This window comes from Pogoniulus pusillus, chromosome 13 (genome assembly GCF_015220805.1).
Source record: "Pogoniulus pusillus isolate bPogPus1 chromosome 13, bPogPus1.pri, whole genome shotgun sequence".
Taxonomy (NCBI): Eukaryota; Metazoa; Chordata; class Aves; order Piciformes; family Lybiidae; genus Pogoniulus; species Pogoniulus pusillus.
In genome coordinates, this window is record NC_087276.1 from 19,657,196 (window position 1) to 19,683,003 (window position 25,808).

The following is a 25,808-nucleotide window of genomic DNA, read 5'->3' on the forward strand; positions in this document are numbered from 1 at the left end:
GGGAGTTAAATGCCTCATTAATGTAAATGGGGCTGGGCTGGAGAAAGGCATCTACAGCACATGCCTATGGAAAAGCCTTTCAGGGTCTGAGCCCCTTGTGCCCTGTTTCACTTCACCCTTTCAGCTCCTGCTGGCTCCGCAGCTCAGCGTAGGGAGCTTTCCCCTGCAGACACCCAGGAAAGGGCGGGCAGGGCAGTGGCAGCTCTGCAGCTGTCTTCTCCAGCCAGAACTCAAACAATACCCACAAGAGCCCACCCATGCCTCTTGCTTGGCTGAAGTTCTGAGGTCTGGGACATTGGTGCCACCTCTCCACCAGATCCCAGTAGCCCGGTGATGGCTAAAGCCACGGGAAGAGCTCTGGATGCTGGCAGTGACCTCCCTTTGCTCCGAGCTGCAGAGCTCCAACACAGGGCTGCTGCCAGGCCTCAGATCATGGCCAGCTGTGTGGCATAGAAGGTGCCAGCAGGCTGGGACATTGTGCCAGCTCACCGCCTTGGCTTGAAGGTCCCACTGCCTGCCTCAGCAGCACCACAGCGGAGGGAACCATGAAGGCAGGGTGGGCAGCTCCCTGCAGCGATTCCCCACGACTGGCCATGGCTCCGAGCCATCCCCACCAGCCTGCACCCAGGGCTTTGTGGGAGCCTTTTCCAGCAGTCCCAGCTCCCGGAGCTGCGGACGGGAGCATCCCGAGCAGCGGGCTGAGCTGCCGTGGCGCCGGAGAGTTTCGGTGAGAGCCAGAGGTGAGCCGTGACAGGCTGTGACACGCCGTGACACGGCCCAAGCGCTAATCCCGACGCTGGCATCTCCCTGCGAACAGGACGGACTGGGAGGTGCAGAGTCCTGGCCAAAGGAAGCCTCCTGCGGTGACTCCAGCGGGGCTGGTCCCGCGAGCAACCGGAGTCAGGCTGAATCTGAACGATGCTCAGCGAGGGAAGAAAGTCCGGGCCAGGCTGAGCAATGCCAGCCCAGAACCTTCTCTCCCGTGGAGGAGGAACTTGGAGCTGCTCCTCACTGGGCTGCTGGGTGTCGGGATGCATTTGCCAGCCCACGGCCACACGGCCCCTTGTCCCCAACGGGAGCTGGTCTGCAGCTCTCAGTAGGTGCTCAGTGCTTTCTGAAGTGACAGCTTCCATTGTCCAACCACATCACCCCCGAGTGGAGCCTTTCTGGCAGCGAGGGCACTCCAGTCCCTCGGGGTTTTGTGTGAAATCCCTTTCTCTATCTTCCCCCTTCTCCCCAGAACAAAGGCTCTGTCATCCCACCCCTGACCACATGAAGGGACATCCTACACACCCCACTCATCCCACTCCAGAGCACTGGGAGCTCAGGATGTTCTGGACCCAGGGAGCTGGGGGTGGCAGAGAAGGTGGTTGTAGTGGTAATATTTGGGGCACTGGCGGTGGTAGTGGCTGTGGGCAGAGGTTCCTCCAGCCATCCCTGTGGCACAGGGCAGAACAGCATGGGCACAGGTGGAATGTCATGGCCACAGCAAGTTCCAGCAGCCCCAGCCGTGCTGCTCTGGGGTCAGGCAGGAGCTGTAGCAGGCTCGGGGTGCTGACCCTGCAGCCCTGCTGCTGCCCGGCCTGATTGCAGCACAGCCCGAGGTGTAACCAGGGAACTGCACCTGCCCCCGGGGCCACAGACAGCATGTTCCTGGTGTGGTGTCCTCCCGTGCATCATCAGCCCTGCTCGGGCACTTCCCTGTGACACTTCCACACCATCTTGTCACTCTTGTCAGTCTTATGCCCCTGCCTTGGCTTCCTCCCAGAAGGAGCTGGGTGGGATCTGCACCCCCACTGGGATTCGAGCCTCTGGGCATGGAGATGGGCTGCCAGGCCTGCTCAGCTCTCCATGTGCTGCCCCAGACGGCCATTTTCACCCTGGCAGTCTCCTCAGCATTCTGTAGAGCAGTGGAATGGTGATCCGAGGACTGGAACACCCCTGCTGTGGGGAAAGGCTGGGAAAGTTGCGTCTGTTCAGCCTGGAGAGGAAAAGGCTCCAGGGACACATCTTAGAGCTGCATTTCAATATCTGAAGGGGACCTACAGGCAGGTGAGGGAGGGACTATTTAGAAGGGCCTGTGGGGATAGGAGGAGGGCAATGGTTTGAAACTGGAGCAGGGGAGATTGCGGTTGGACACCAGGAGGAAGCTCTGCACAACGAGCATGGTGAAATACTGGAACAGGTTGCCCAGGGATGTGGTTGAGGCCTCATGCCTGGAGACATTCAAGATCAGACTTGATGTGTCCCTGGGCAGCCTGCTCTAGTTGGAGGTGTCCCTGCAGGACGGTTAGACAAGATGAGCTTTGAGGGTCCCTTCCAACCAAATGCAGCCTGTGAATCAGTGATAGCGACCAGTGAAGCCTCTGTGGGGCCAAGTGACATGCAACAGTGCCATGCTGGGTAGACCCTGCCCAGAACAGCATCCCCCAGGGTCTGCAGACACAAGCCCAGCCCCACCCAGCACACTGCGGGACTCCTGTCCCCTTCCATTCAGGCACTTTGTCCACGTGTGGTTCTGGAGAGGGATTCCCTGTGTGTTCACCAGATCCTTTCAGCTTTAGGACATGCTGCGGTGTCCGTGGAGATGGCATCACCACGGAGCGTGGCTGCACGCAGGTGGTGGCCAGGTGAATCACCCTGTTTTCACAACGCCTCTTTCAGCAGCACCTTCCTTGCTGGGGTTTTAAGACCTTCTCACCCAAGTTTACACAACGAATCCTGACCGGGACAGGCTGTTCCCCAGCTGATCAGGGCAGGCAGCCACCCTCTGCATATTCTTCTTGTAAACTCATTGGTCACCAAATAGTGCACATGTCCCTCAGAACATGGGAGAGGACCATAAAACGCCAGCCCAGGTGGATCTTTATGATGTTTCATCCCCACCAGCGCCGTACTGGCGTTCCCCAGCCTGTGCCACAGCAGCGTGGCACCCCCAGGGACTGTCCCCACCCGCAGCCACCTCATGGCTGGATGCTGGAGTCATGATAGGCAGGTTTTTTTCTTTCAGGAAACTTCTATGGCAGGAAAGCAAATGAGTGCAGCTAATTACCTGGCACACCAGTTAGTTGATGAGGAAATGACGAACCACTGATGGAGCACGCAGCCTGACACGGCCCTGTGCGGAGAGCTGCTCAGTGCCATCCACCCTGGGAAGCATGGCCTCGGTGGGACAAGTCACAGTTCCATGGTCAGCACCAGGGATGGTCAGGCTGGAGGAGCTGCACCTTAGCTGGGTTTTGCCCTCTCCCTCTCATTCCACGCGAGTAGCAATCAGCATTGAACAGCTGGGTGGTGCCTACCTACTGGCCACGCAGCCCACCAAGCCTCTCTCCTGCCTGCCTAGATCATGGCCACCAGACACCCACACCATGCCAGGAAGCAGCCTGGGGGGGCGCTTCCCTCCCCCCTGCTGCTGCTTGTAAAACCAAACCAGTCTGGGTTTTACAGCCTGATCTTTGTAACGCAAACAGAGGTCAGGCAGAAGGGTTCCATCCACAGCGGCTCCAGGCGCGGGTTGGCTGGCAAGGTGCTGTCACCCAGCTGATTTTACTGGGTCACAACCAAAGCATTCTGTTTAGGAACAGAGTGTCCCTGAGAGTCACTCTATAAACTGAGCAATTCATGTGCTGAACCTACCTGCTTGCACCCTGCATGGCAAGAGGACTGCCCTGTGTGCCCGGGCAGGGCAGAAGAGAAACTGTGTCCACAGAGATGGGGATGGGCACCTTCCTCCCTCATGGCACAGCTGCATGAGCCCCGAGATTTCTAGATGGGAGCCAGCCGGCAAACGTGACCAAGTGCTTAGCACCTAGAACTCCCACCTTCTGCTAATGACAGTCTAATTAGTGGATGACAGCTGTGGGCAGGGCAGATGGCCATGCTGTGCCACACCGGCACTGGGAGACTGCCCGGCAGGGATGTGAGCAGAGGTCAGGCAGGTGACACAGGTCAGCAAAGCCTTGGCCTTATTCCTGATTCTGGAGCCCCAAGGAACCTACCCAAACCCTCATGAAAGCCCTGAGCACACGGAGTGCCCATGGGTGTGACTGTGGTCACCATGGCTGTGCTAGGCTGGATACCCCTAGGACCATCCCCCTCTTCCCACCACCACGTGGAAGGATCAGAAGCAGTGCAGAACTAGATATGGACCAGCCAGCTGTTTGTTCCAGTGACCTGACCTTGGTCCTGCTAATAGGGCTGTAATTTGGGGGTGATTTCCTCCCTGCAGAGCTGTCCTTGGGTTCCCACACTGGGCTCTGGGACAGGTAACTCTGCTCCCTCACACACAGCCCCACAAACCAGCCCAGAAACTCTGGCAGCTGTCTTGGTACCCACCGTTCAAATATTCCTCCTTTACCAACTGAAGTCAGCCCCTGCTGGTATTTTGCAGGCACTGAGATGAGATAGCTGGTGCCAGTTTGGGGGCTGCTGTGCCCAGTGCTCCCAGTTTCTCAGCTGTATTTAGCTGCTGTCAGGGGTGCACCAGGTCAGCCCAACACCCTGCTCCAGCACAATGCCCAGGGACAGAGGAGCTTCCTGTGGGGTTCCTCAGCTGTATTTTTAGCAAGAGGTGTTTGCTTATGAAATAAACTTTCTCCTGAAGCAAGTGGGAGAGACAACAGAAAGCCAAGCTCAAGGTCATCCGGCCCCGCAGCTGACGTTTGGCAAACGCAGCCTGCTCTACTTTCAGCCCTGGAGCTGCTGGTGCTGGGACCAGACATTGTTCTCCAGGGTATTGAGTAGTGAGGGCAGGGCAATCACCCTGGCAGGGCAAGGGTGAGGAGCAGGATAAGTCCTGGTGCTCCCCATCTAACCTGTTCATTCCAGCTTCACTTGGATGGGCTGTTCAAACACCATCCTGTGTTCCACTGAGGACAGAGTGAGAGGAGGCCATTGAAAATCCCTTTTGTTCCCAAACAACGGAGCACTGGGACACTTGGGAAGGTCTGACTGAGTCCTGACTGAGCAAGAACCTGCAGGTACCTCTCTGGGAGAGAGGCACCCGCTGCCTTTTACAATGCTCTGCTCTGATTTATAGTCCCAAGGAAGTTTATAGGTGTTTGCTGTTCTGTGGTGAGCAGTTAATGACTCCCATAGCCGCTCAAGATGCTCAGGGTGTCACCTCTGACCTGTGGTGGTAGGCTCAGGGATCACAACCTCAGCAGAACCCAGCATAAGAAAATATGGAACACAAATGAGGGGGTGTGCATCTCTCCAGCTCACTTCTGAGGGATCAGAGAATGGCAGAGTTAGAAGAGACCTCTAGAGATCATCCAACAGCTCCCGTGTGCAAGCAGGGACACTCACAGCAGCTCACCCAAGATCACAACGGCCAGGTGGGGTTTGGAAGCTCTCTCCAGTGTAGGAGACTCCACAACCTCTCTGGGCAGCCTGCTCCAGGGCTCATCACTTTCACAGTAAAATGAATTGTGTGATTAATTGTGTGATCACCAGGAATCAGTGTGTGAGATTTGATGCTGAGATGAAGTAATAAAATCTACCAGAAACTGCATGATGAACACCATGAAACTCACAGACAAGGCTGGGGCACGGTGGGGTGGGAGTGCTCCTGAGGGCTCCTGGCCACTCACCCCCACCCCTAGAAGCAGACAGAGAAGCTTCAGCACCTTTCCACAGTTATTTTATGGAAGTTCAGTTCATTCCTCCCAGTAAGAGACCATCACCTCAGACTCAGATGCTGGTGCCACTGAGGCTGAGCTCTACCCTTTCTATTTGAGCATCAACATCTTATGTAGCCTGCAGTGCAAAGAGACCGGGTGTACAAAATAGTGCCAGGAAAGATGCCCGGCAGCAGGCTTGACAGTAAACACAGCTGCTGGAGTGTGTCTGTGCTAGATAAAAATACTGTAAGATCTTCTACCTCTTGTTTTAAAAGGTGATAAGAGCTTTTAAAAGTGAGATCTTCTCCAAAAAGGGTAATAAACATGTTTGGGGATACTGCAGTTATTGAATCATGTCAAAGGCCTGACATGTGGGATGATGCCGAAACAGTGAGGTGATGTCCTGTCACCTGGGACACCTCAAATCAGACTGAGGACTATAAAACGCTGCAGCATGGGATCAGGGCAGAGGCACAAGACCATCTCCTGCTTTAGAACTCTTCCTGCACCTTCCAAGCCACTACTCTGGTTGGAGATGTCCCTGCTGACTGCAGAAAGGGGAATTCGATGTCCTCCAGCAGTGCCTTCCAAACTAGTCTGTATTTCCAGGATTTTATGATTCTCTGATTCCATGATTCTATGACTGCTCACATCCTATCTATGATCCCAAAATGCTTCTTCTCGTGTGTGTGCCACTTTAATAAGACTTTTTTTCTCTCTTTTTTGGGGGAAAAACAAGGAGCTGGGCTCCTCTCTCAGCAGCAGCATGGAAGGGATGGAGCCACATCTCCTTCAGCCCACTGTGAATTGGGAATGGGCAGGTTTGTGCCGCGGATGGTCTTGGTAGGACCAAGGTAGGAGCAGCAACAGCAGCAGCGGGAGCAGCAGCAGCAATTTGCTACGGAATTAAAAGCGCTGAGAAGAAATTCAAGGAGGATTTCCACCACACCTGGCCCAGCCAGGAGTGAGTCCGGCCGGAGGGAGGGTTTGGAAGTGACAAGGGGCGGGATGAGGCGGGACTGGGGCGGAGGAGGCGGCGGGGCCGGTTCTCGCCGGGGAGCGCTGCGGGAGCTCAGCCGGAGGCAGGTACGGGGGGACCGGGGAGGGAAAAACGGGGAGAGGGGCTGGCCGGTCTCTTCGGCTCCGAGACGTGGCCGAAAAGATGCCCAAGGGCAGTCTCCCTTGGGCATCCCTAAGGCTCGGAGCAGAAGAGACCGGGAAATTCCTCCCGGAGAGAGGATGCTCCCTCTCTGGGACAGCAGCTTCACTGCAGAGCACGGAGAGAGGGACGACGTGGGAAAAAAACAGGGTTGGGTGGGCACAGGAGGAAGGGATTGAGACTCTAATACAGGGAATAAAAACTTCAGGGAAATGTTACCTAGAATTCCAGACAGAGTGCTGTCAGGATCCGTGAGCTGGAGGTGGCTGCACGGATCCAGCTGGCCAGGGAGGAGAGGAAGGGATGGAGCACCTAACACACACACACACAAAAAAAAGAGTCAGGCAAATTATATCTAAACTTCCAGGCTCTTCGAGTGCTGTACACATTCCTGTCAGGATCAGAGAGCAGGAGGTGCCTGCAGAGATTGGGTGGCCAAGCAGGAGAGGAAAGGCTGGAGAATTGGACATATGGAACAAAAAGGCAGGGAAACGATACCTAAAATCCCAGCCAGTAAATACTCTTGGAGTGCCGTTGGGATCAGAGAGCCACACGGGGGTGCCTGCGTGGATCAGAGCGCCAGGGGCAGCTGTGTGCGGTGGCTCACGCCCCGCAGCGAGGCTGCTCACTCGCACATCGTTTTTCTTTGTCCACTGCCACACTGTAAAGTTGTGCTGTAACCATAAAACATCCTGGACCTGGCGAAGATCCCACAAGCTAGCACAGATGTCTTCTCCAGGCAAACAAGAGGTCTTTTCCTCAGGCTGTGGAGAAGGAGGCAGATGAGCAACTGGTGATCAGAGGAAGGACTCCAGTGTGTCAGCAGAGAAAGTGGTGAATAATTGCAGCGCCAGGCCTGCTGGTGCTGGAGTGGTTTTGCAGCCGAGGTGCCACCCTGGAGCTGCCAGGAGCGTGCTGAGTTTTGCTGGTGTCTTTATTTCCTGTAAGCGGCACTTGCCCTTGGAAAACCACAGGGCAGATGCGAGGCAGCCAGCGCGGCCGTTTCGTAACGTGGGAGTCTGAGAGTCTGAGCTCACCGTCAGGCGGAGGAGTTTTGCCCGAGGTGATGCTGCGGTGATACAGGGCTGGAGCCGGGCTGCTGGGCGAAGTGAGGACACCTCCTCCACAGCACAGAGCAAACCACTTTAGAACCTGGAGCAGGACATTGCTAAGGTGACTTTGGTCATCACAGGAACGTGGGCAGCGCCAGAGGAAGGGCACTGGCACCCTGTGCACCACAGAGCTCTTGTGGTCAGCTCCTGACACTCGCTGGATATGACCCCGATGTGCTGGCAAGGGGCAGAGTTCAGCGGGGAGGGGGGGGGGGGGGGTGAGGGAAGCAGTGATGTTTCCCCAGAACCACCTGTCCAGGAGACAAAAGTGTGACAGTGAAAAATGGAGAGGAGCAGGAGGAGGGGGAGATGCCATGGGGGTGTGTCCCCTTTCCCTGAGCAGGGCCTTGGAGGCTGAGCAGCCAGAGACAGAACTAGTGAGCAGCAGCTGGGAGCTGCCAAACCTCCAGCCCTTGAGCTCCATGCCCCATGGGAGTGACAGGGGATGCGAGGGCAGCAGGGCAGGAACAGGGTTTTGTAGCTATAGCACTGCTTGACTGTCCCTTGCCAGACAGAACCAGGCTGGGTCCCCATTGCGGGGGAAGCACCTCCAGAGTCCCCCAGCCCTCATCTTCTCCTCAGCTCCTGTCCCACCACAGCCTCTGCTTGGTGGGGCTTGGAGAGGGGGTAGGGATTATCCATGCATTGAGGGAGGGTGGCTCTTGTCCCTTATCCATCACTTCTCTGCTCCAGGTAGAGCCTGCTGATAGGGGAGAGCAGGGCAAGCTCCAGGCTGACACCAAAGCTGATACCAACACGCCCCTGAGGAGCTGAGACTCAGTGCCTGGGGCAAAGAGACTCCACAACAGGGGCTTTGACTTCCTGCTGGGAAAGGCACCAGGCACCGATTGGCTTGGCAGTGAGAGGGAAACAAGAATTCTGGAAACATTTTGGAAAGAAGGGCAGGGGGAAACTATGAAAGGTAGCAAAAAGCTTGAGAAAAATTCCCCGGGGGCAGGCGTCCGGTGTGGTTTGTGTTGAACGCCAGCTCCTCGGCGAAGGGCTGTAGTAAACCCGAGCCCTTCACTCTGCTGCCGCGACAAGATGTCCCCTGCAAGCCTGTAAGTGGCCACTCGGCAGCAGTGCCAGCACGCTTTGCGATCCTGGGGCTTTATTTTGGGATCCGTGTTTCCAGGGCAGGGATGCTCTTCTAGTCGCTGTCCCACTCATCCCCGCGCCGATCCCCACGCCCATCCACCCCATCCCCGCCCCTGTCCTCCTGTGCGGGCACCCTGCATGTGTCCCGCAGGGCTGTGGGATGGAGCAGAACTTGCAAACACAGCACGGCCAGGCTCTAGCTCAAAGAGTGTGAGAACGGTGCCCTTCAGCACGGTGTTTTTATAGCTGGTGAGGAGAGGAAGTGAGGCTGAAGCACTCCAGCCTCTACAACAAACTGCTCTGGAGCTGCTCTTCCTTCCTGCTGTGTTAGCCCAGGCTCTGCAGAGAATCCTAGGTTAGGTGCTTAGGTGGAAATCCATCCAGAGTGGAGAACAAGGGAGTCAACGACTTCTGCAGGACTCTGAGCAGAGTTGTTTGGAACCATTACCTGTGCTCAGGCCAGGGAGCGGAGCTTTCACCCACTGTGTGCTCCTCACCCCCAAGTGTGTGTCTCAACATTAGCATCAGGTGGGGAAAAAAATGAAGTTCAGCCTCAGGAAACAACACAACATGAAACCATAACCTCCTCCAACAGTGTCAGCTTGGTGAGAGCCCACCAAGGTTCTTGACAAACTGCAGCCTCCACCAGCAGCTCAGGTGCCCAGCAGGAGCCCAGGTCCAGGAGCAGCAGAGCAAGTGGTGGCTGCAGGACACAGAGCCAGGCTGGTCCCGCTGGGGTGGTTTGCCCAGTGCAGTGGGGGTGTGGTTGCCCTTTGATCTGATCTGAGCCTTTTACTGGATGTCTTAAAAGGCAGAACATCTTTACTGGTCTGCCTGGCTCGGGGATTTCAGAGCATTTGATGGTGCAGAGCAGAGTTCAGACTTGAGGCTCTGACCTGAGGTGGGTTTGTGTTAGCTTCCCAAGAGAAGGCTTGAGCAGAGCAGCCACATAGGTTTCATGGCTTCTCTTGGGCTGTGGGTAGTGAAATCAAGGCTCAGGTCATTGCTCCTGCTTTCCTTAGAGTCCTGCCCAAAGCCAACAAGTTCTGATGCAACCTGAGCTCTGCCTGCGAATAAACCCTTCTATAGGCAGCTGTGGGGGAAACCTCTGGTGCATGCGTTTATGGAGGATGAGCTGAAGATGGGCTGATAGGTTGGGGGTCTGCATGGTCCAGGAGATCCAGAAGGTGTAGGTGTGTGAAGTTCAAGTCTCAGGACTTCACACACTTTTGTTCCTTTGAGAACAAAACACTTCCACACACAAACAGGGCCTGTCCTGAGATCTTGGAGGCAGCAGCTGAAGTTTCTTCTCTCCAAGGCACTCTCCCATGGAGACCTTGTGGTGTTAAGCCACTTCTAACATCACACATACTGGGGTGTGCAGTCAAAATCATCGTGTCTCCTTGCATCATGGAGACATCATGAGCTCTGCTGGACTGGTAACCACGCTCTCTGTGCACTGCTCAAGAGATGGTCTGTGGCTCAGTGCTACTTCTGGGATTTGGCTAAGCCAGGACACAGCTGTCCCTCAAGAAGCCTGTAAGCAGCCTCAGGCTTGCCTTTGACCCCTCAGCAGGCTGTCCACAAGTGGTTCCTGCCCTGCTGGACAGGCTTGTGTTGGAGCTATCACCAACTGATCTCCTTGCTTCTCCTGTCAGCAGGCAGAGTTCCACGCAGCATTAATCTTCAGCCGTGGTCTCCCCCAGCTTAGGTCTGAAGAAGCCGGGCAGGTGACTGGGCTTTGTTGGGAAATCCTGCCTGGGGATGTTACGATTTAGTAACTCGAGTTCTCACCTTCGAACAGCAGCACAAAACGTTCTGTTTGCTCCCAATATGAATGTGAAATATGCAGCATCCCTGCGGAGCGTGAGGAGCATTCCGATGGTATCTGAGAGACAAAGGAATTCGGTGGAAAAAAAACATTGCTTGGCCCTCCTCTGGTGGGCAGCAGCTCCCAGCAGCATTCCTGGTCCTGGAAAAGGTGCTGCTGGGTCCAGGTTCTCTTTTCCTGCCCCCTCTGCTAGCCTGGGGCACTCTGCTTACTTCTAAGAAAAACTGTCTGGAGCTTGCATTTGGCGGAGCAGAGTGCTGGTGGCCTGGGCTCCACCTGACACAGTCCCTGTGTGCACTGCTTGGTCCCTCCGGTGTCGGCAGAGGTTCCAGACACTGCAGACACACAAAAGACTGTGGTGCTGCCTCAAAACTATCCTGGTCAATCACTGCAACACCTGCAGGCTCTCTCCTGAGTGAGTCATGCAGGGCTGACCTATGGCCAGCAGGTCCCAGTCACTGAAGTCCTGTGGGGACCCCAGGAGAAGATGGCCTCAAGCTGTATCAGAGGAGGTTTAGTTCGGATATGAGGATCAATTTCTTCCCCAAAAGGGTTGTAAAGGCCTAGCTCAGATTGCCTGGGGCAGTGATGGAGTTCCCATCCTCCCATGCCTGGAGGGGTTTCAAAGCCTTGGAGATGTGGTGCTGAGGGACATGGCTTAGTGGTGACCTGGCAGTGCTGGGTTGAGGGCTGGACTTGGTGATCTTGAGGTTTCCTCCAAGCAAGACTGTTCTGCGATTCTAGGGGTTTCTCCTGGGTCACAAGATCATGGTCAAGCCATCACACAACTGCTCCAGGTGCCAGTGTGCTTGCTGTCACACAAAGCCTGCCTTTAAACGTGGCTCTTTTGGTGTCTTTTCTGCCCTGGCAGGCAGCAGCATGAACCTCAAGAAGTATTTTGTCCGGGCTCTGCACCGCCTGCAGAAGGGCCCTGGCTACACCTACAAGGAGCTGCTGGTCTGGTACTGTGACAACACCAACACCCATGGCCCGAAGCGCATCATCAAAGAGGGGCCAAAGAAGAAACTGATCTGGTTCTTCCTAACACTGCTCTTCGCCTCTCTGGTCTTCTGGCAGTGGGGCATCCTCATCAACACCTACCTGTCCTACAACGTCACCTCCTCTCTCTCCATTGGCTTTAAGACCATGAAGTTCCCCGCGGTCACCGTCTGCAATGCCAACCCTTTCAAGTAAGTCCTTGTTTGCCCAGCTTGCCCAGCTGTGCTTTAACACCCCCAGTGCTGCTCAGAGTGAGAGGTGCTCTGCACCTGCTCCTGTCTCGGCTGGCATGTTGGAACCGCCAAGGGACTCACCAAGTGGCACTAAACCAAATAAGAGGACGATGTGGAGCTGAGGTGTAGAGCAGGGCTGGTGAAGCTGGGGGCTGCCCGGCTTTCCTGACCTCATCTGTCAGTCCCGTGATGGTCACCACCTCCTGCTCAGGGAAAGCTCAGAGTTCAGCTCACTTGTCACAGCCAAGCCCAGTTCCTTAACCTTCCCCACAAATTCCTTCCTCCTGCCTCGCAGTCAAAGTGCCTCTTATTGCTTGACCATGGAGAGCTGGTCAAACAGTGGTATCAGCTGGGAGCTCTGTGGGAGACCTCCACCGCCACTCTGAAGCAGGAACTGATTTTGTCAGAGCTGCTTTGAATTTACAGCCGTGAGTAGCGTGGCCCCAGGCAAGATGCTCCAGCCAGCACACGGGTTGCTCCGGGGCTGGTTTGTCTCTGCTTCCTAGAGATGTTTTGTGTAAACTGCAGTGAGGTCCCGAAGCACAGCCAGCCGGTTCCACACCAGCAGGTTTGCCGTGGCCTCACTCTCTGCTTACCCTCCTGCTGCTTTTTCACCCAGCTGTGGGCTGTTGGCATGCCTGTGTCTGAGCTGCCACGCTCCGCTCTCCTGGTTTCCTCCAGTAAACCTTTAGGCAGCAATCTGAGGTCTATAGGAAGTTCCAAGCCACCACCTTGACACCACGTAGTAACTGCCTTTTGTCTTCCAGATACTCAGAAGTGAAGTATCTGCTGGAAGACCTGGACAGGCTCATCGAAGCAGCTCTGGAGAGAATCCTGCAACCCACACCAGGGAACAGCACTGAGAGCCCCTCCCCATCACTCAACCTGACACTCTGGTACCAGATACCTCTGGTGCTCATCGATGAGCACGACAAAGACAACCCCATCATCCTGGACATCTTTGAGAGCAACCAGATTGATAAAGGCAATGGAACCACTGCAGGCAACAAGACTTCTGGGGGCAACCAAACCTCTGGGGGGGAGCAGACTGCTGTGAGCAACGAAGCCACTTTGATCAACTGGAACTCTGAGGTCAACCAAACCTTTGAGGGCAACCAAACCTTTGAGGGCAATTACACAACTGCTCCACCTGCCTCATCCAACACAATGTCAGAAGAAAAGAAGTACAAGCTGGCCGTGAAGCTGGTGAGAAGGGTCAGGTGGGAGGCAGACAGGGAGAGATGGGCAGTACTGGGTGCCCTTGCAGTGAAGTGATGCTCAGCATCTCCTTTCCGCCAGCTGCCCATGGCTGCTCTGCCTTGGGCATCTGGTCCAGCTGCACTGGGACAGAGAACTGCCCATGGGAGTGGCACAGTGCACCCAGAGCCCATGGACAGCTGGCAGGTTATGGTGGTTACTGCAAGGCTTCAGGGTTGTTTGCTTGCTTTCTGAAGAGGGCAACAGAGTGAGGGCTTTCAGAACTTCAGAGGGGCTCTGCTGCCCTCAGACACCCAGCCAGACCCCACTGCAGATGCAGGGGCTGCAGCTGCACCACATCTCAAATGTACCCCCTCTGAGTGCAAGGAAACCCAGCAAGGAGCCATGCCAGGTTGGTCTGTGGTGAACAGGAGGCATCTGCATGGCACCAGAAAGAGCAGCAGCTCATGGAGACGGGGCTGACAGCACACAGCAGCCTCTCACTGTGCCAGGGCTATGGGCAGGGGTCCATCAGCATCTGCTGAGAGGGATGCTGGAAGCACTGGGCTGTAATGGGCAGTAATTGAGCTGTGAATGGTGTCGGTTGCTGGGGGCCCTGCCACGCAGAGGACACTGCTGGGTGCTCTCCACGGTCACCCAGAGCAGCCCTGCTGCAGGCTGAGTCTGAGAGAGAGCCAGGGCAGGGCTGCTCCACGCAGGCTCCTAGCCAGGTTCGTGTCTCCCTTGGGTTTGGCACCCAAAACACTGGGGAGAAGCTACAGCTACTGCCCCTTTCCTGCTGCCATCCTTAGCAGAGGCACTGTATGCTCTCATGACCTCCCACCTACTGCTCCAACGGAGACTTCAAAGACCCTCCCTGCCTGACTACATCTTGGAACTGGGGTAGCTCTATCCCTAATTTGTCCCCAAAGCAACACTTTCTGTGAGCTGTTGGAGGTGACCCTGGGATGGCTGCAGAGCCTGCCCGGCTGGGGAGCATCCCCGGGGAAGGCTCTGTCTGTAGACACGCAGAAATGCGGCAGCTCCAGCCACAGCTCTCTTCCCTCGGCGGCAGCAGGCAGGGCTGGCACCACGCTGAGCTTGTGGCCAGAGGGGACAGACCAAACGTCCCCACCACGGGATGGGCTGAGCCCTGCCTGCCCTGTGTCCCCAGTGCAGCCATCAGGGCTCCGACAACTGCACCTACAGGAACTTCAGCAGCGCGGCGCAGGCGGTGACCGAGTGGTACATCCTGCAGAGCACCAGCATCCTCTCCAAGGTGCCCCTGCAGGACAGGATCAGGATGGGCTACCAGGCAGAGGACATGATTCTGGCCTGTCTCTACGGGGCTGAGCCCTGCAACTACAAGTAGGTGCAGCCCGAGCTCGGGCCGTTTCCTGGCACAGGATGCTGAAGGCAGGACAGCTCCCTCCTCTTGTCTTCCTAAGACACATAGCAGCTAAGAAAGAGATTTCAGCATTTCCCAGAAGGTTTCTGGAAGTGACTCTGGCTGAAACTGTTTATTCTGGGACAGTGCTGCTGCTTAGTTTTGGCTGGGGCATTCTGCTCATGGCACATCCAGACTAACAGCATCCATGGGACCTTCCCAGAGTGATGGCAGGTGATGCCTAGCTGCCAGCCCAGGTGCTGAGCCAGTGCATCCCAGCACAACAGCGCAGTCCCAATGTACCCCAGCACAACCCCACTGTACCCCAGTACAGCAGTGCAGCCCCAGTTATCACACAGGCTCTGGAAATGCCCTTCAGTTCCTGTTGTTTCCTAAGCATGCCAGAATTAGAGACCCAGCTCTGAGAAAGGCAGGCAGGGCAGCAGCCCAGGCTGGGGGTTCCTGCCCCTCCTGCAGAGAGGGCTGTGGGGGAACTGGTCTCAGACAAGGAGCTGTGGCAGCCGCCAGACCCATCCGCATAGCTCAGCTCTGGCCTTTACCTCCCCCTGTGACTGATCACCCCCATCCCAACTCACACCATCCCTGCTGGCTGTGGCTCTGCACACACCAGTGCCTTGCTTTGCTGTTTTCCAGCAGCAGACTGCATCCCCTGAAATCTCTAGACAAGAACTCCACAAAGGAAACAGCTGAGAGCAAGACCCAGACCCAGAGCACCAGTCCCATCAGATGCATCTCAGTCATTATTCTATCACACTTTGATCCTCCCCAGAAGTTACATTTTTGTCTGCATGATTCTTCCAGGAATTTCACCCAAATCTATCACCCAGACCACGGGAACTGCTACATCTTCAACTGGGGCATGGATGAAGAGGCTCTGAATTCCTCCAACCCTGGAGCTGAGTTTGGTAAGAGAGGTTCTACCAAGGAGGGAGCAGAGGTGCTGGGAGCTGTTCTGTCTCTCAATGCCCATTTCTGTCAGGTGTCACAGATTTACCATCTCTGCCTCTGCAGCACTGCAGCAGGGAGAAGCAATTATCCAGCAGAAAGTGGTGAGCTGGCAGCATTGGGTTAATGGTTGGACTTGAAGATCTTAAAGGTCTGTTCCAACCAAAATGAACACCACGATTCCAATTCTACAGCTCCCTAAAGGGAAACATACCACCCAGAAACCAGTGAGGTGACTACAGATGTTACTTTGCAGAAGGGTAACATCTGGATAGCCAAATTCTGAGGCAGCCTCTGGACATTCACACAGACATTTCCACCCTGAGCATTCCCCATCTGGTGTATTTCTGCACAGGTAAGGCTGACACAGCAGCCAAACTTGGGTCTTTCCCCAAGGATGGAGATCTCTGTGCCTGTAGAAAAGCAGACAGACTCATTTTCCCCAAAGACTCACACCAGAATCACAGAACGGCAGGGGTTGAAAGGGACCTCCAGAAGTCATCCAGTCCAATCCCGCTGCCAAAGCAGGGTCCCTTGGGGCAGGTAGGACAGGAACACATCCAGATGGGTCTGGAAAGTCTGTAGGTAATTGCATCTCTGGATATAGTTCCTGCTCTGAGTGTTTTGTCTGCTGTCCCAGGGCTGAAATTAATTCTGGACATCAGCCAGCAAGACTACATCCCCTACCTGTCCTCAGCAGCCGGGGCCAGGCTCATGCTGCACCAACAGAAGAGCTTCCCCTTTCTGAAGGACCAGGGCATCTACGCCATGGCTGGGACAGAAACTTCCATCGGGGTTCTGGTGGTATGTGTGGCATTCTTCTGCAGCAGCTTCTCTGAGAATAATGTTATCTGATGGGCCTGGCACCAAGCTTGCTCCCAGCCTCGGCTGAACTGGCTCAAACCAAAAGAGTCAAGGTGTGCGCTGGCTGCGGGCTGCAGCGCTTTATGGAGGCTTTTATGTAAGTGTCCTGGCCAAGTGCTTTATTGCAGCCAAAACAGTGAGCTCAGGTCATTGTTCCCTCTTCCCTCAGCATGGCAGAAGGTGCTCTGTGAGCACAGACTGCTCCTGCACACCCTCATCTGCCTTGATCTGCCCAGGGCAACAGGCTGCATCTCCTTCAGCTCTGCCACCAGCCAGGCTTTGGTATTTTCCAAGCCAAGAGGGAATACAGGAAGGAAGAGGAGGCTCAGTGGGGACCTTACTGCTGTCTACAACTACCTGAAAGGAGGTTGTGGCCAGGTGGGGGTTGGTCTCTCCTTCAGACAACCAGTGACAGAACGTGGGGACGCAGTCTCAAGCTGCATCACGGCAGGTTTAGGCTGGATGTTAGGAAGAAGTTCTTCACAGAAAGAGTGATTTGCCCTTGGGATGGGCTCCCCAGGGAGGTGGTGGAGTCACTATCCCTGGAGGTATCCAAAAAGAGACTGGATGAGGCACTTGGTGGCATGGTTTAGTTAAATAGATTATGTTTGGTAATAGGTTGGACTTGATGACCTCAAAGGTCGTTTCCAACCTGACTGATTCTGTGAACTGGAGAGGCCCTAGAGAGCAGGCACCGGAGCCCTGGAGAGGGGAGATGGCATTTGGTGCTTTGGTTTCCCTTCAGGATGAGCTGGAGAGGATGGGTTACCCCTACAGTGACTGCACCAACAACGGCTCTGATGTCCCAGTGAAGAACCTCTACAGCCAGTACAACACCTCCTACTCCATACAGGTACCACTGCCTTTGCACCAGGCTGCTAAGGAGAAGCCACTAAAGCAGTCAGAACCTGTGACTAGCTGGGGGGGGCACAGGAGGAGCAGCAGCAACAGAGTAGAAAGCAGAACCCAGACACAGGAACCTTCTCCCCTGGTATAAATCCACACTGGAGGCTGGACACAGAAGTCCCAGTGGATCCAGTGGAAACAAGTGTGGATGGCAGGAGCAAGACCCAGCAATGCTGCTATTAGGACTTGCACCAGAAGAGAAGGGAGGTGGCTCTGGCTGGCACCAAAGTTCAGTGAGCTCTTTGGTTTTCATCTCGCACCAAAACAGCATGGCCAGGAAAGGGCATCTGCAGAAGATGTTCCCCTAGCCAAGCCTGTTTCATTCTGAAAGGAAGAAAGTGGCCATTTCTGTCATTTCTGTCATTTTCTCAGAAGCTGAAACCCAGCAAACACCCTGCTTTTGCTGCACTGTGACCCTGCTGTGGGTCACCTACCAGCAAAGTGCCAGCTGACAGACAAAAGGGCAAATATTTTTACCCATGCGTGGGCACGGTTTGGTGTTGGTCCTTTCCCTGTACCCCTCCACCCCAGAGCTATGCTCCTCAAAGTGAAGGGTTCCCATCACCCTGCACACCAGCAAAAGTGGAGCAGGGTGTGCCTGGACCCTGCAGCCCCCCTAAATCCAGAGTGTGGCAGTTCCCCCATTTTGGCTTCCCAAGCAGCCCTAGCTACTCCTCTTCCCCAGGAGCAGCCCCCTAAATCCAGAGTGTGGCAGTTCCCCCATTTTGGCTTCCCAAGCAGCCCTAGCTACTCCTCTTCCCCAGGAGCAGCCCCCTAAATCCAGAGTGTGGCAGTTCCCCCATTTTGGCTTCCCAAGCAGCCCTAGCTACTCCTCTTCCCCAGGAGCAGCCCCCTAAATCCAGAGTGTGGCAGTTCCCCCATTTTGGCTTCCCAAGCAGCCCTAGCTACTCCTCTTCCCCAGGAGCTGCAGAGACGTTCTGCTCCTTTCAGAGAGTGCTGCTCAAGCCAGCTCATTTGGGCAGCTCATTTCAGTCTCAGCTCTCAGAACATCTTTGTTCCCTATGACTGCCATGCTTGGCTGAAATCTTTCCCTTAGGAGCAGACCCACTAGCCAGGGGCAGGCTCTGATCATTACCTGTGTCCAAGAGAACAACCTCTCTGAGCTCTGGGGTTCTGAGCACTCACCATGGCTGTGAATGCTGGCTCAGCTGTATAAGGGCTCAGCTGAGCTCCTCCATCCACAGCATCCACAGGCATCATCCCACATGGCCCCTGCAGCTCTGAGGTGACACTTCCCCATAACCAAGGCTTTTGCTGCTTGGGGAAGGCAAAGGCTGTCTGGAGAACTTTGTGCTCTGGTTATAGCCAGGACACTGCTCTCAGGACAAAACCAGCTCCTGGTCTGGGTACAGAAATCCTGTTCTTCCCTGATGGCAGAGGCATACTCAGGAGAGATTCCTCTCCTGAGTGGTCCTTTCTCATCCTTTCCTCTTTAAGGAATTCAGCCATTTGTCATCCTGGACGTGGCTTTGCTTCAACACTGGGATGAGAAAGCTGAGTTTGTACACTTCAAACCTGCAGAACCCCAGAGTGTAACCCCTCAGCACTGGCTAACTGCTGACACGCTGTGCTAGGCAGGGAGAAACATTTCTGGAGGATGAATATCAAGAAGGAAATATCCAGAAGCCTGATGAATCCATCCCAGAGAATCAGGCTTTGGTCTGGCAGGGGACTTCCTTTTGCTGCCTTTGTGCAGGGATAACAATTGGGCTGCTCTGCTTCCAGCTGCCTGTGGAAGGATTAAGCAAATACTCCAGATGATTGCACTATTGCTTCAGCATTGTTAAATGCTGGCAGGGTCTGAGCCCACTTCAGAGACCTCTCAGCAAAACCAGTCTCTTCATCACTCCCTGAATGCAGTGAGCTCAGTGAGTGCTTCAGGTCACACAGGAATTCCCTGGCTGTTCTGACCAGCTGGAACTGCTAGATCTGATTAGCTTCTCATAGACTTTGCTGCAGAGCCCCTCTTCAGGCTAGGATCATTAACTTCGTGGCTTGTGGGTTGCCAATGCTGCAGCCAGGATCCTTTCAAGGGAAGAAGCACAGATGAAAGCCTTCAGGTTCCTAAAACCTGCTCTTTATCACAGAATCACAGAATGCCAGGGGTTGGAAGGGACCTCAAAAGCTCATCCAGTCCAACCCCCTTGCCAGAGCAGGATCACCTATACCAGATCACACAGGAATGCATCTGGGCATGTTTTGAGTATCTCCAAAGAGGGAGACTCCACAACCCCCCTGGACAGCCTGTTCCAGTGTTCTGTCACCCTCACAGGGAAAAAAATCCACCTTGTGTCTACATGAAACTTTTTATGCCTCAACTTCTACCCATTGCCCCTTGTCCTGTCATTGGGCATTGCCAAGCAGAGCCTGACTCCATCCTCCTGGCACTCACCCTTTACACATTTATAAACATTTATAAGGTCACCCCTCAGGCTCCTCCTCTCCAAGCTGAAGAGCCCCAGCTCCCTCAGCCTCTCCTCGTAAGGGTGATGTTCCTCTCCCTTAATCATTTTGTGTTGCAGCATTTTTATAGCTGTGCCTCTAAAGTTGGGCCCAGCCCTTTGGCAGTACCCTACATAAAGGCTGGAGATGCAGCAGGGTTATGGTGCAGCAGAACATTTAGACTCTTGTTTGCAGCAGCCTTTGTGTTACTTCCACGGAGCCCCCAGACGGTCAAGAAATGAGCAGCTTATCGTGCACTGTGCACAGGCACCAAGCTCTGTGACTTACCCACGGGCAGATTGCCACCAGGATGGGCCTTACATCTGCAGGAAGAGATGTCAAAAGGCATCAGAAAGAACACAGGCCTGGTCTCAGCACTGTAAAGCTGATGTGACCTATGCCGGGCTCCCAGCACAATGGGGATGTTCGGTGTGGAGCAGGGACGGGCTCTGGCAGCAGCTGCTCCCTTCCTTCAGCCTTCTTTGTGCACAGACTCCAAATCAGAGCAAAAGAGAGAAAATCCCTCAGAGCAGCCATCCTCTGGGCCAGCACAGACCCCAGCAGCAGAGGCGGGCAGGGGGGGTCCAGCCCATGTCTGAGCAATTCCTTCTTCCCTTTCTCCAGGCTTGCCTGCGCTCCTGCTTCCAAAACCACATGGTGGAGATGTGTGCCTGTGGGCACTACATGTTTCCTTTACCTGAAGGGGTGAAATACTGCAATAATGAGGATAATCCAGGCTGGGGTAAGAATGTGGACAAGACCAACTGCACAGCTGGGCCAGGTCCTGGAAGGGGTGGGGGCACGGAGAGTGGCTTTATTCTGCTGTAAATGCCACTGGTGGCTGGCTTCAGCCCATGTGATGACTGCATGTGGCTCTTTGGGTCAGTGCTGGGGAGAAGGGGAGAAAGCATGGTCCTGGCAATGGGCTAAGGAAAATCAGCTTCCACACTGTGCCAGGGCAGGGCACTCCTGATGGCTGGGTCCAGCTAGGAAGGTAACAGCAGCATCTGGGTAGCAAGAGGAGAAAAAAAGGGTTAAATAACCACCCAAAGGATGGTTGGATGAGGCCTTGTGCAACCTGCTCTGGTAGGAGGTGTCCCTGCCCGTGGCAGGGGGCTGGAACTAGATGAACTCTAAGGTCCCTTCCAACCCAGACCATTTTGAGTTTCTATGTTCCACACCTCCATGTCTGGAGAGTTCAGGTCCTTAAACAGGCTGGTCTGGGCAGGGGCAATAGGCTTCCATGAGAAGCTCATGGGCAGGCAGAGGCTGATGACACAGCTTGGCGAGGGCAGCTGTGGCTGGCAGTCATCCACCTGCCCCTGTAGCTGCCCAAGGCTGTGCCAAGACCTCTGCCAGTGGACAAGGTGACTCCACAGCAACCATCTGCAGACAATTCCATTGATTTTAATACCTTATTACATTGTCTGACCCCCCCTATGCCTGAGCTTCTCAAGGAAGGGCAGCTCAGAGGGGAGGACATCCAAGCTGTGCAGCTGGCTCCTGCTGAAGTGTTGACTGTATCAGATGAAAGAGAGACAATCCTGTACGGGGGTTCCCTGTCTAAAGAGGCAATTTGGATGTTTGTCTTCATTCAACAGCATATTGCTACTTCTCCCTGAGATCAAGTATAAGGCACAGACAGATTTGCATTGACTCTTGCAAGGAGACCTGCAAGTGAGTACTGAACCCTTTGGGGCTGCTGGGGGCTCCTGAGCTTTCCAGAAGGGCAGCAAGTCATAGAGAGTTGGTTTTCTGCACTAGACCTGAAGCTTCAGTGCCTTGAAAAGCACTCCTGTGTTAATGCTCTGCTCCCTCCCTCTCTGCAGCGACACGCAGTACAAGATGACCATCTCCATGGCAGACTGGCCCTCTGAAGCCTCCGAGGTAACCCCCAAGCACAGCTTCACAGTTTGCATCAGGTTGGAAGGGACCCTCAAAGCTCACTTTGTGCAACCCCCCTGCACTTAGCAGGGACACCTCTAACTAGATCAGGCTGCCCTGGGACACATCAAGTCTGACCTTGAATGTCTCCAAGGATCATCTCAACCACACCCCTGGACAGCCTGTTCCAATGTCTCACCACCCTTCATTGTGCAGAACTTCCTCCTAATGTCCAACCTAAATCTGCCCTGCTCCAGTTTCAAAACATTGCTCCTCATCCTCTCACCTAAGGCCATTCTAAACAGTCCCTCTCTACCCTTCTTGTAGGTTCCCTTCAGATGCTGAAACACAGGTCTAAGGTTCCTTGATTTGAAAGGGTCAGCAGTGATTCCCTTTCTCAGCCATAAATTGGTCCATGTTTTCAGGGCCAGTGTCCAGGCAGCAAGAACCTCCCTGCTTAGCTGCACATTTTCAGAGTGCAGATAGACTCCAGTCCCACGGCGCAGGACAGGAGAGGACAACCCTCCCCATGGCATCTCCTCCGCAGCAGTCCTGCCCCAGCAGGTGCTCAGGGAGGATCCTTCCACTTGTGTCTGAATCAGGTTTCTTTTCCCAGGACTGGATTTTCCATATTCTTTCTTATGAAAGGGATATGTCAACAAATGTGACTCTGGACAGGTAAGGGAGAGTAACATCCATGTCATCTTCTCTGCTGAGCCTGCTGACATGAGGCTGCCACGGACCCTGGTGCCAGGGAGGATGAGATTTGGCTCACGATAGGCTGCAAGATGGATAAAGCAAACTTGAAATGCAGTATCCCCTGCTCTGCCAGCGACAGGCTGGGTCAGACACACGGTTAAGCTAAAATCAGCATTAACGACAGCACCTCCAGCTGCCAGGGTCCAGCTCCTGGGTTGCATACTTAGGTCTGAATCTGCCTACAGCAGCAGCTGTAGGGGGGATGCACCAGAATTAGGGTAGCTGCTGAGTTAGCCTTTGAGAATCTAAACCCTGAACTAAGAAGAAGAGGGGGTTCCTCCTCCCCCCCCCAAAAAAAAGGAGTTTCACAGACGCTGGCTGACCTGTCACACACTCAGCCACCGTGCAGCTGCTCCATCCGTGCACCAGGGACATGAGGAGCAGCCATAGCTCCTCTGCACCAACCACGGCAGTGGGAAAACCAAAGCAAACGGCCCCAAGGAAGCTTTCGGGTGCTCAAATGCATCCTGGGGAAGAAATCCAGAGCCACATCTCTCCTACCTTGGCAGTCACTGGCACTGTACCAGGCAGCTCTGCCCAGGCTCTCCCCAGGGGCAGAGGTGTGGGACACCCCCAGCCCGGCTCTGCCCTGAGCTGCGTTTGTCCCTCACAGGAACGGCATCATCAAGCTGAACATCTACTTCCAGGAGTACAACTACCGCACCATCTCCGAGTCCGCGGCCACCACGGTGAGTGTCCGCCCCGGGCCCGCCTCCCGCCCGCCACCGGCTGCGCGGCCGGGGCCGATCCCTGCCGCGTCGGCTGACTCCGCTCCTCTCGCAGATCGTTTGGCTGCTGTCGAGCCTGGGGGGCCAGTTCGGGTTCTGGATGGGGGGCTCGGTGCTGTGCCTCATCGAGTTCGGGGAGATCATCATCGACTCGCTCTGGATCACCATCATCAACGTCATCAGCTGGTGCAAGGGCCTGAAGCAGAAGCGGGCACAGGCTCGGTACCCCGACGCTCCCCCGACGGTGTCGGAGCTGGTGGAGGCCCACACCAACCTCGGCTTCCAGCACGAAGACGGCGGTGCCCTCCCCAGGGGCGAGGCGCTGCCCCCCGAGCCTGGCACTCCCCCACCCAACTACGACTCGCTACGGGTGCGGCCCCTCGACGCCCTCGGTCGGGACAGCGACGCAGAGCCCGAGTGAGCAGCGTGGGCTGGCACCTCCCAGGGGCCATCAACGGCCATCTGCCATCGCTCTGTCCAGCCTGGCACTTGCTGGGCCATCTCCTGCTCCCTGTCATATCAGGAAGGAACTCGAGAGCCCTGCCTGAGCCTCCTCCCCGACCGTTCGCTGTGAAGCTCCAATAAACCCTTAACAGCCTCACAGGGTGAGCGTCAGGTCCAGGCTCTAGTGTCGCAGGACCATGGACCACAGACTGGTACAGCTCACCCACTCCAACCCCCGGCAGCCAGCAGCAACACCTGCAACCCGGAGCAGGCTGCTCAGCTGAGCTGTTCTAAGGATGGGGCATCTCCCACCTCTCTGGGCAACTTGGACCAGGGTCTCACCACTCTCACCACAAAAAATTCCTTCTCTCCAGTCTGCATCTCTCTCTTTTAGTTTCAAACCATCACCCTTTGTCCTGTCACAACAGGCCCTGCTCAAAAGCCTGTCCCCAACTTTCTGATCAGTTCCTTCAACAAATTAAAGCTCACCAGCAGGTCTCCCTGGAGCCTTCTCTCCTCCAGGCTGAACAAACATGACTCTCAGCCTGGCCTCACAACAGAGTGCTTCCAGTCCTCAGATCACTGTTGTGGCCTCCTCTGGCCCCACACCTGCCCCAGGTCCCTGCCTCTGCTATGCTGAGGACTCCAGAGCTGGCCCCAGCACTGCACAGGGGCAATCAGCAGAGTGCAAGAGAGGGGCAGAATCCCCTTCCTGCCCCTGCTGCCCATACTGCTGGGAATCAGCCCAGGACATGGCTGGGACTGTGCTGGCATCACAGGGTGCCAGGGGATGTCCAGCTTTGCACCTCCCAGCTCTGCACATCACCATCACGGTCTAATCACAAGAGATCATCTCATGGGGTGGGAAGCACTTCCCAGAGAGAAGAGCAGGGCTGCAGCCAGGCTCCAGGGCAAGGAAATGGAGAAGGACCATAGTGAGGCACGGGGGTGCTGATGGTGCACGTGTGGCCATGGCCAGGTGGATGCTGAGACATGGCACAGTGTATGCTGTGACCCCTGGGGTGGGACCCAAACCACTTGTGACTCCTGAGGTCACAGCAGGCACAACTGCAACAGAAACAGAGCTCCTGGAGCACGGCAGGTGCTGTGCCTGCTGTGGAGGGGTGGGCACAGCTGTGTGTGCTGGAGATAAATACTCCAGGCTCTACAAAGGTCCAGGTGTGGGGAGGAAGTGCCAGGCTGGTCAATAGCACCACTCAGCAGTAAATAAATTAATTCAGAAGTTGCCTTTGTGTTTCCTGTTGGCAGCAGGCACAGCTTGGTGCTGGCACGAAGCTGAGGGCAGCCTCTGGTACAAGGGAGAGGTGCTGAGTTCACCCCGAAGTCCTGAGGATGGTCAGGAGGTTCAGTAGTTCCCAGAGAGCTGAGCTGAGAGTGGCCAGTCCCAGCCCCTGGCTTTCCCAGGGGTACATCACAGCTCCCCAGCACCTGCCCTGCCGAAGCACCTCTGTGAAACCTCAAGAGGAAACTTGATCGTGTGGCTCAATCACGCACCTGGGAACACGACCTGCTGGGCACTGTGCCGCGGGCAGAGGGTCCAGGCTCCTTTCCCACTCTGGTGCAGAGCCTGCTTAAGGCCTCTCCATCTCCCCTTGGCAGTGGTTGGTGTGGTTGCTGCTGACCACCACCAGCAGGACCGAGGAGCTCTGGGGTGATCTGCAGATGAGATGCCATGGACATGGCTGATGCTGCCCCAGTCAGACCCCGAATCACTGATGTGCAGCTGGCCTGCTGCTGCAGGACACTTACAAGAGAATCACATGCAGAATATCTGAGACTTAATTTTATAAGACCTGATTAGCAAGTTCCAAAATGCTCAGATTAGCTCCAGAAGTGACAGCAGCTTAGAGCTAAGTTTTCATTTTCTCTTACTTCCAATGCCTGGATTTTCACAGCCACTATCCCATTTCAGTTGACAAAGCTAAGAAGCAGCAGCTTAACCACCTTCTTTAAACTGGAGATTCATAAAGCATGAAGCACTTGGGGAAGCCCTTTCTCAGCCCATTTCAGGTTCTCTGCTGCTGAGGACTAGGAGTGTGGTGCAGAGCTGTGGTGTGCTGAGTTTCAGCTCCCTGACTGGACTCCCACCACCCCTCACTCAAGTGCACAATGCTCAAAAATGGCTCAGGTAAC

At 55.2% G+C, this 25,808-nt stretch overlaps 2 protein-coding genes across 3 annotated transcripts in view; both read left to right on the top strand.

Annotated features, from left to right (window-relative positions):
* The window catches only part of FAM234A (family with sequence similarity 234 member A), a 274,257-nt gene that overhangs the window by 248,147 nt on the left and 302 nt on the right, over positions 1-25,808 (top strand). The gene's annotated exons all lie outside the window — the stretch shown is intronic.
* Positions 6,650-23,811, top strand: SCNN1B (sodium channel epithelial 1 subunit beta). 2 transcript variants are annotated; one of them, XM_064153296.1, is made up of 13 exons: positions 6,650-6,710; positions 11,696-12,014; positions 12,824-13,262; positions 14,428-14,621; positions 15,463-15,566; positions 16,247-16,410; positions 17,216-17,323; positions 20,464-20,581; positions 21,441-21,516; positions 21,669-21,726; positions 22,340-22,401; positions 23,096-23,171; positions 23,266-23,811. In XM_064153296.1, exons 2-13 carry the CDS (start codon positions 11,704-11,706, stop codon positions 23,629-23,631), a joined length of 2,076 nt encoding a protein of 691 aa, XP_064009366.1. In that variant the 5' UTR covers positions 6,650-6,710; positions 11,696-11,703; the 3' UTR covers positions 23,632-23,811. The 2 variants fall into 2 exon arrangements, with proteins under 2 accessions (XP_064009366.1, XP_064009367.1); XM_064153297.1 differs by having other exon boundaries at positions 6,695-6,710; positions 11,700-12,014.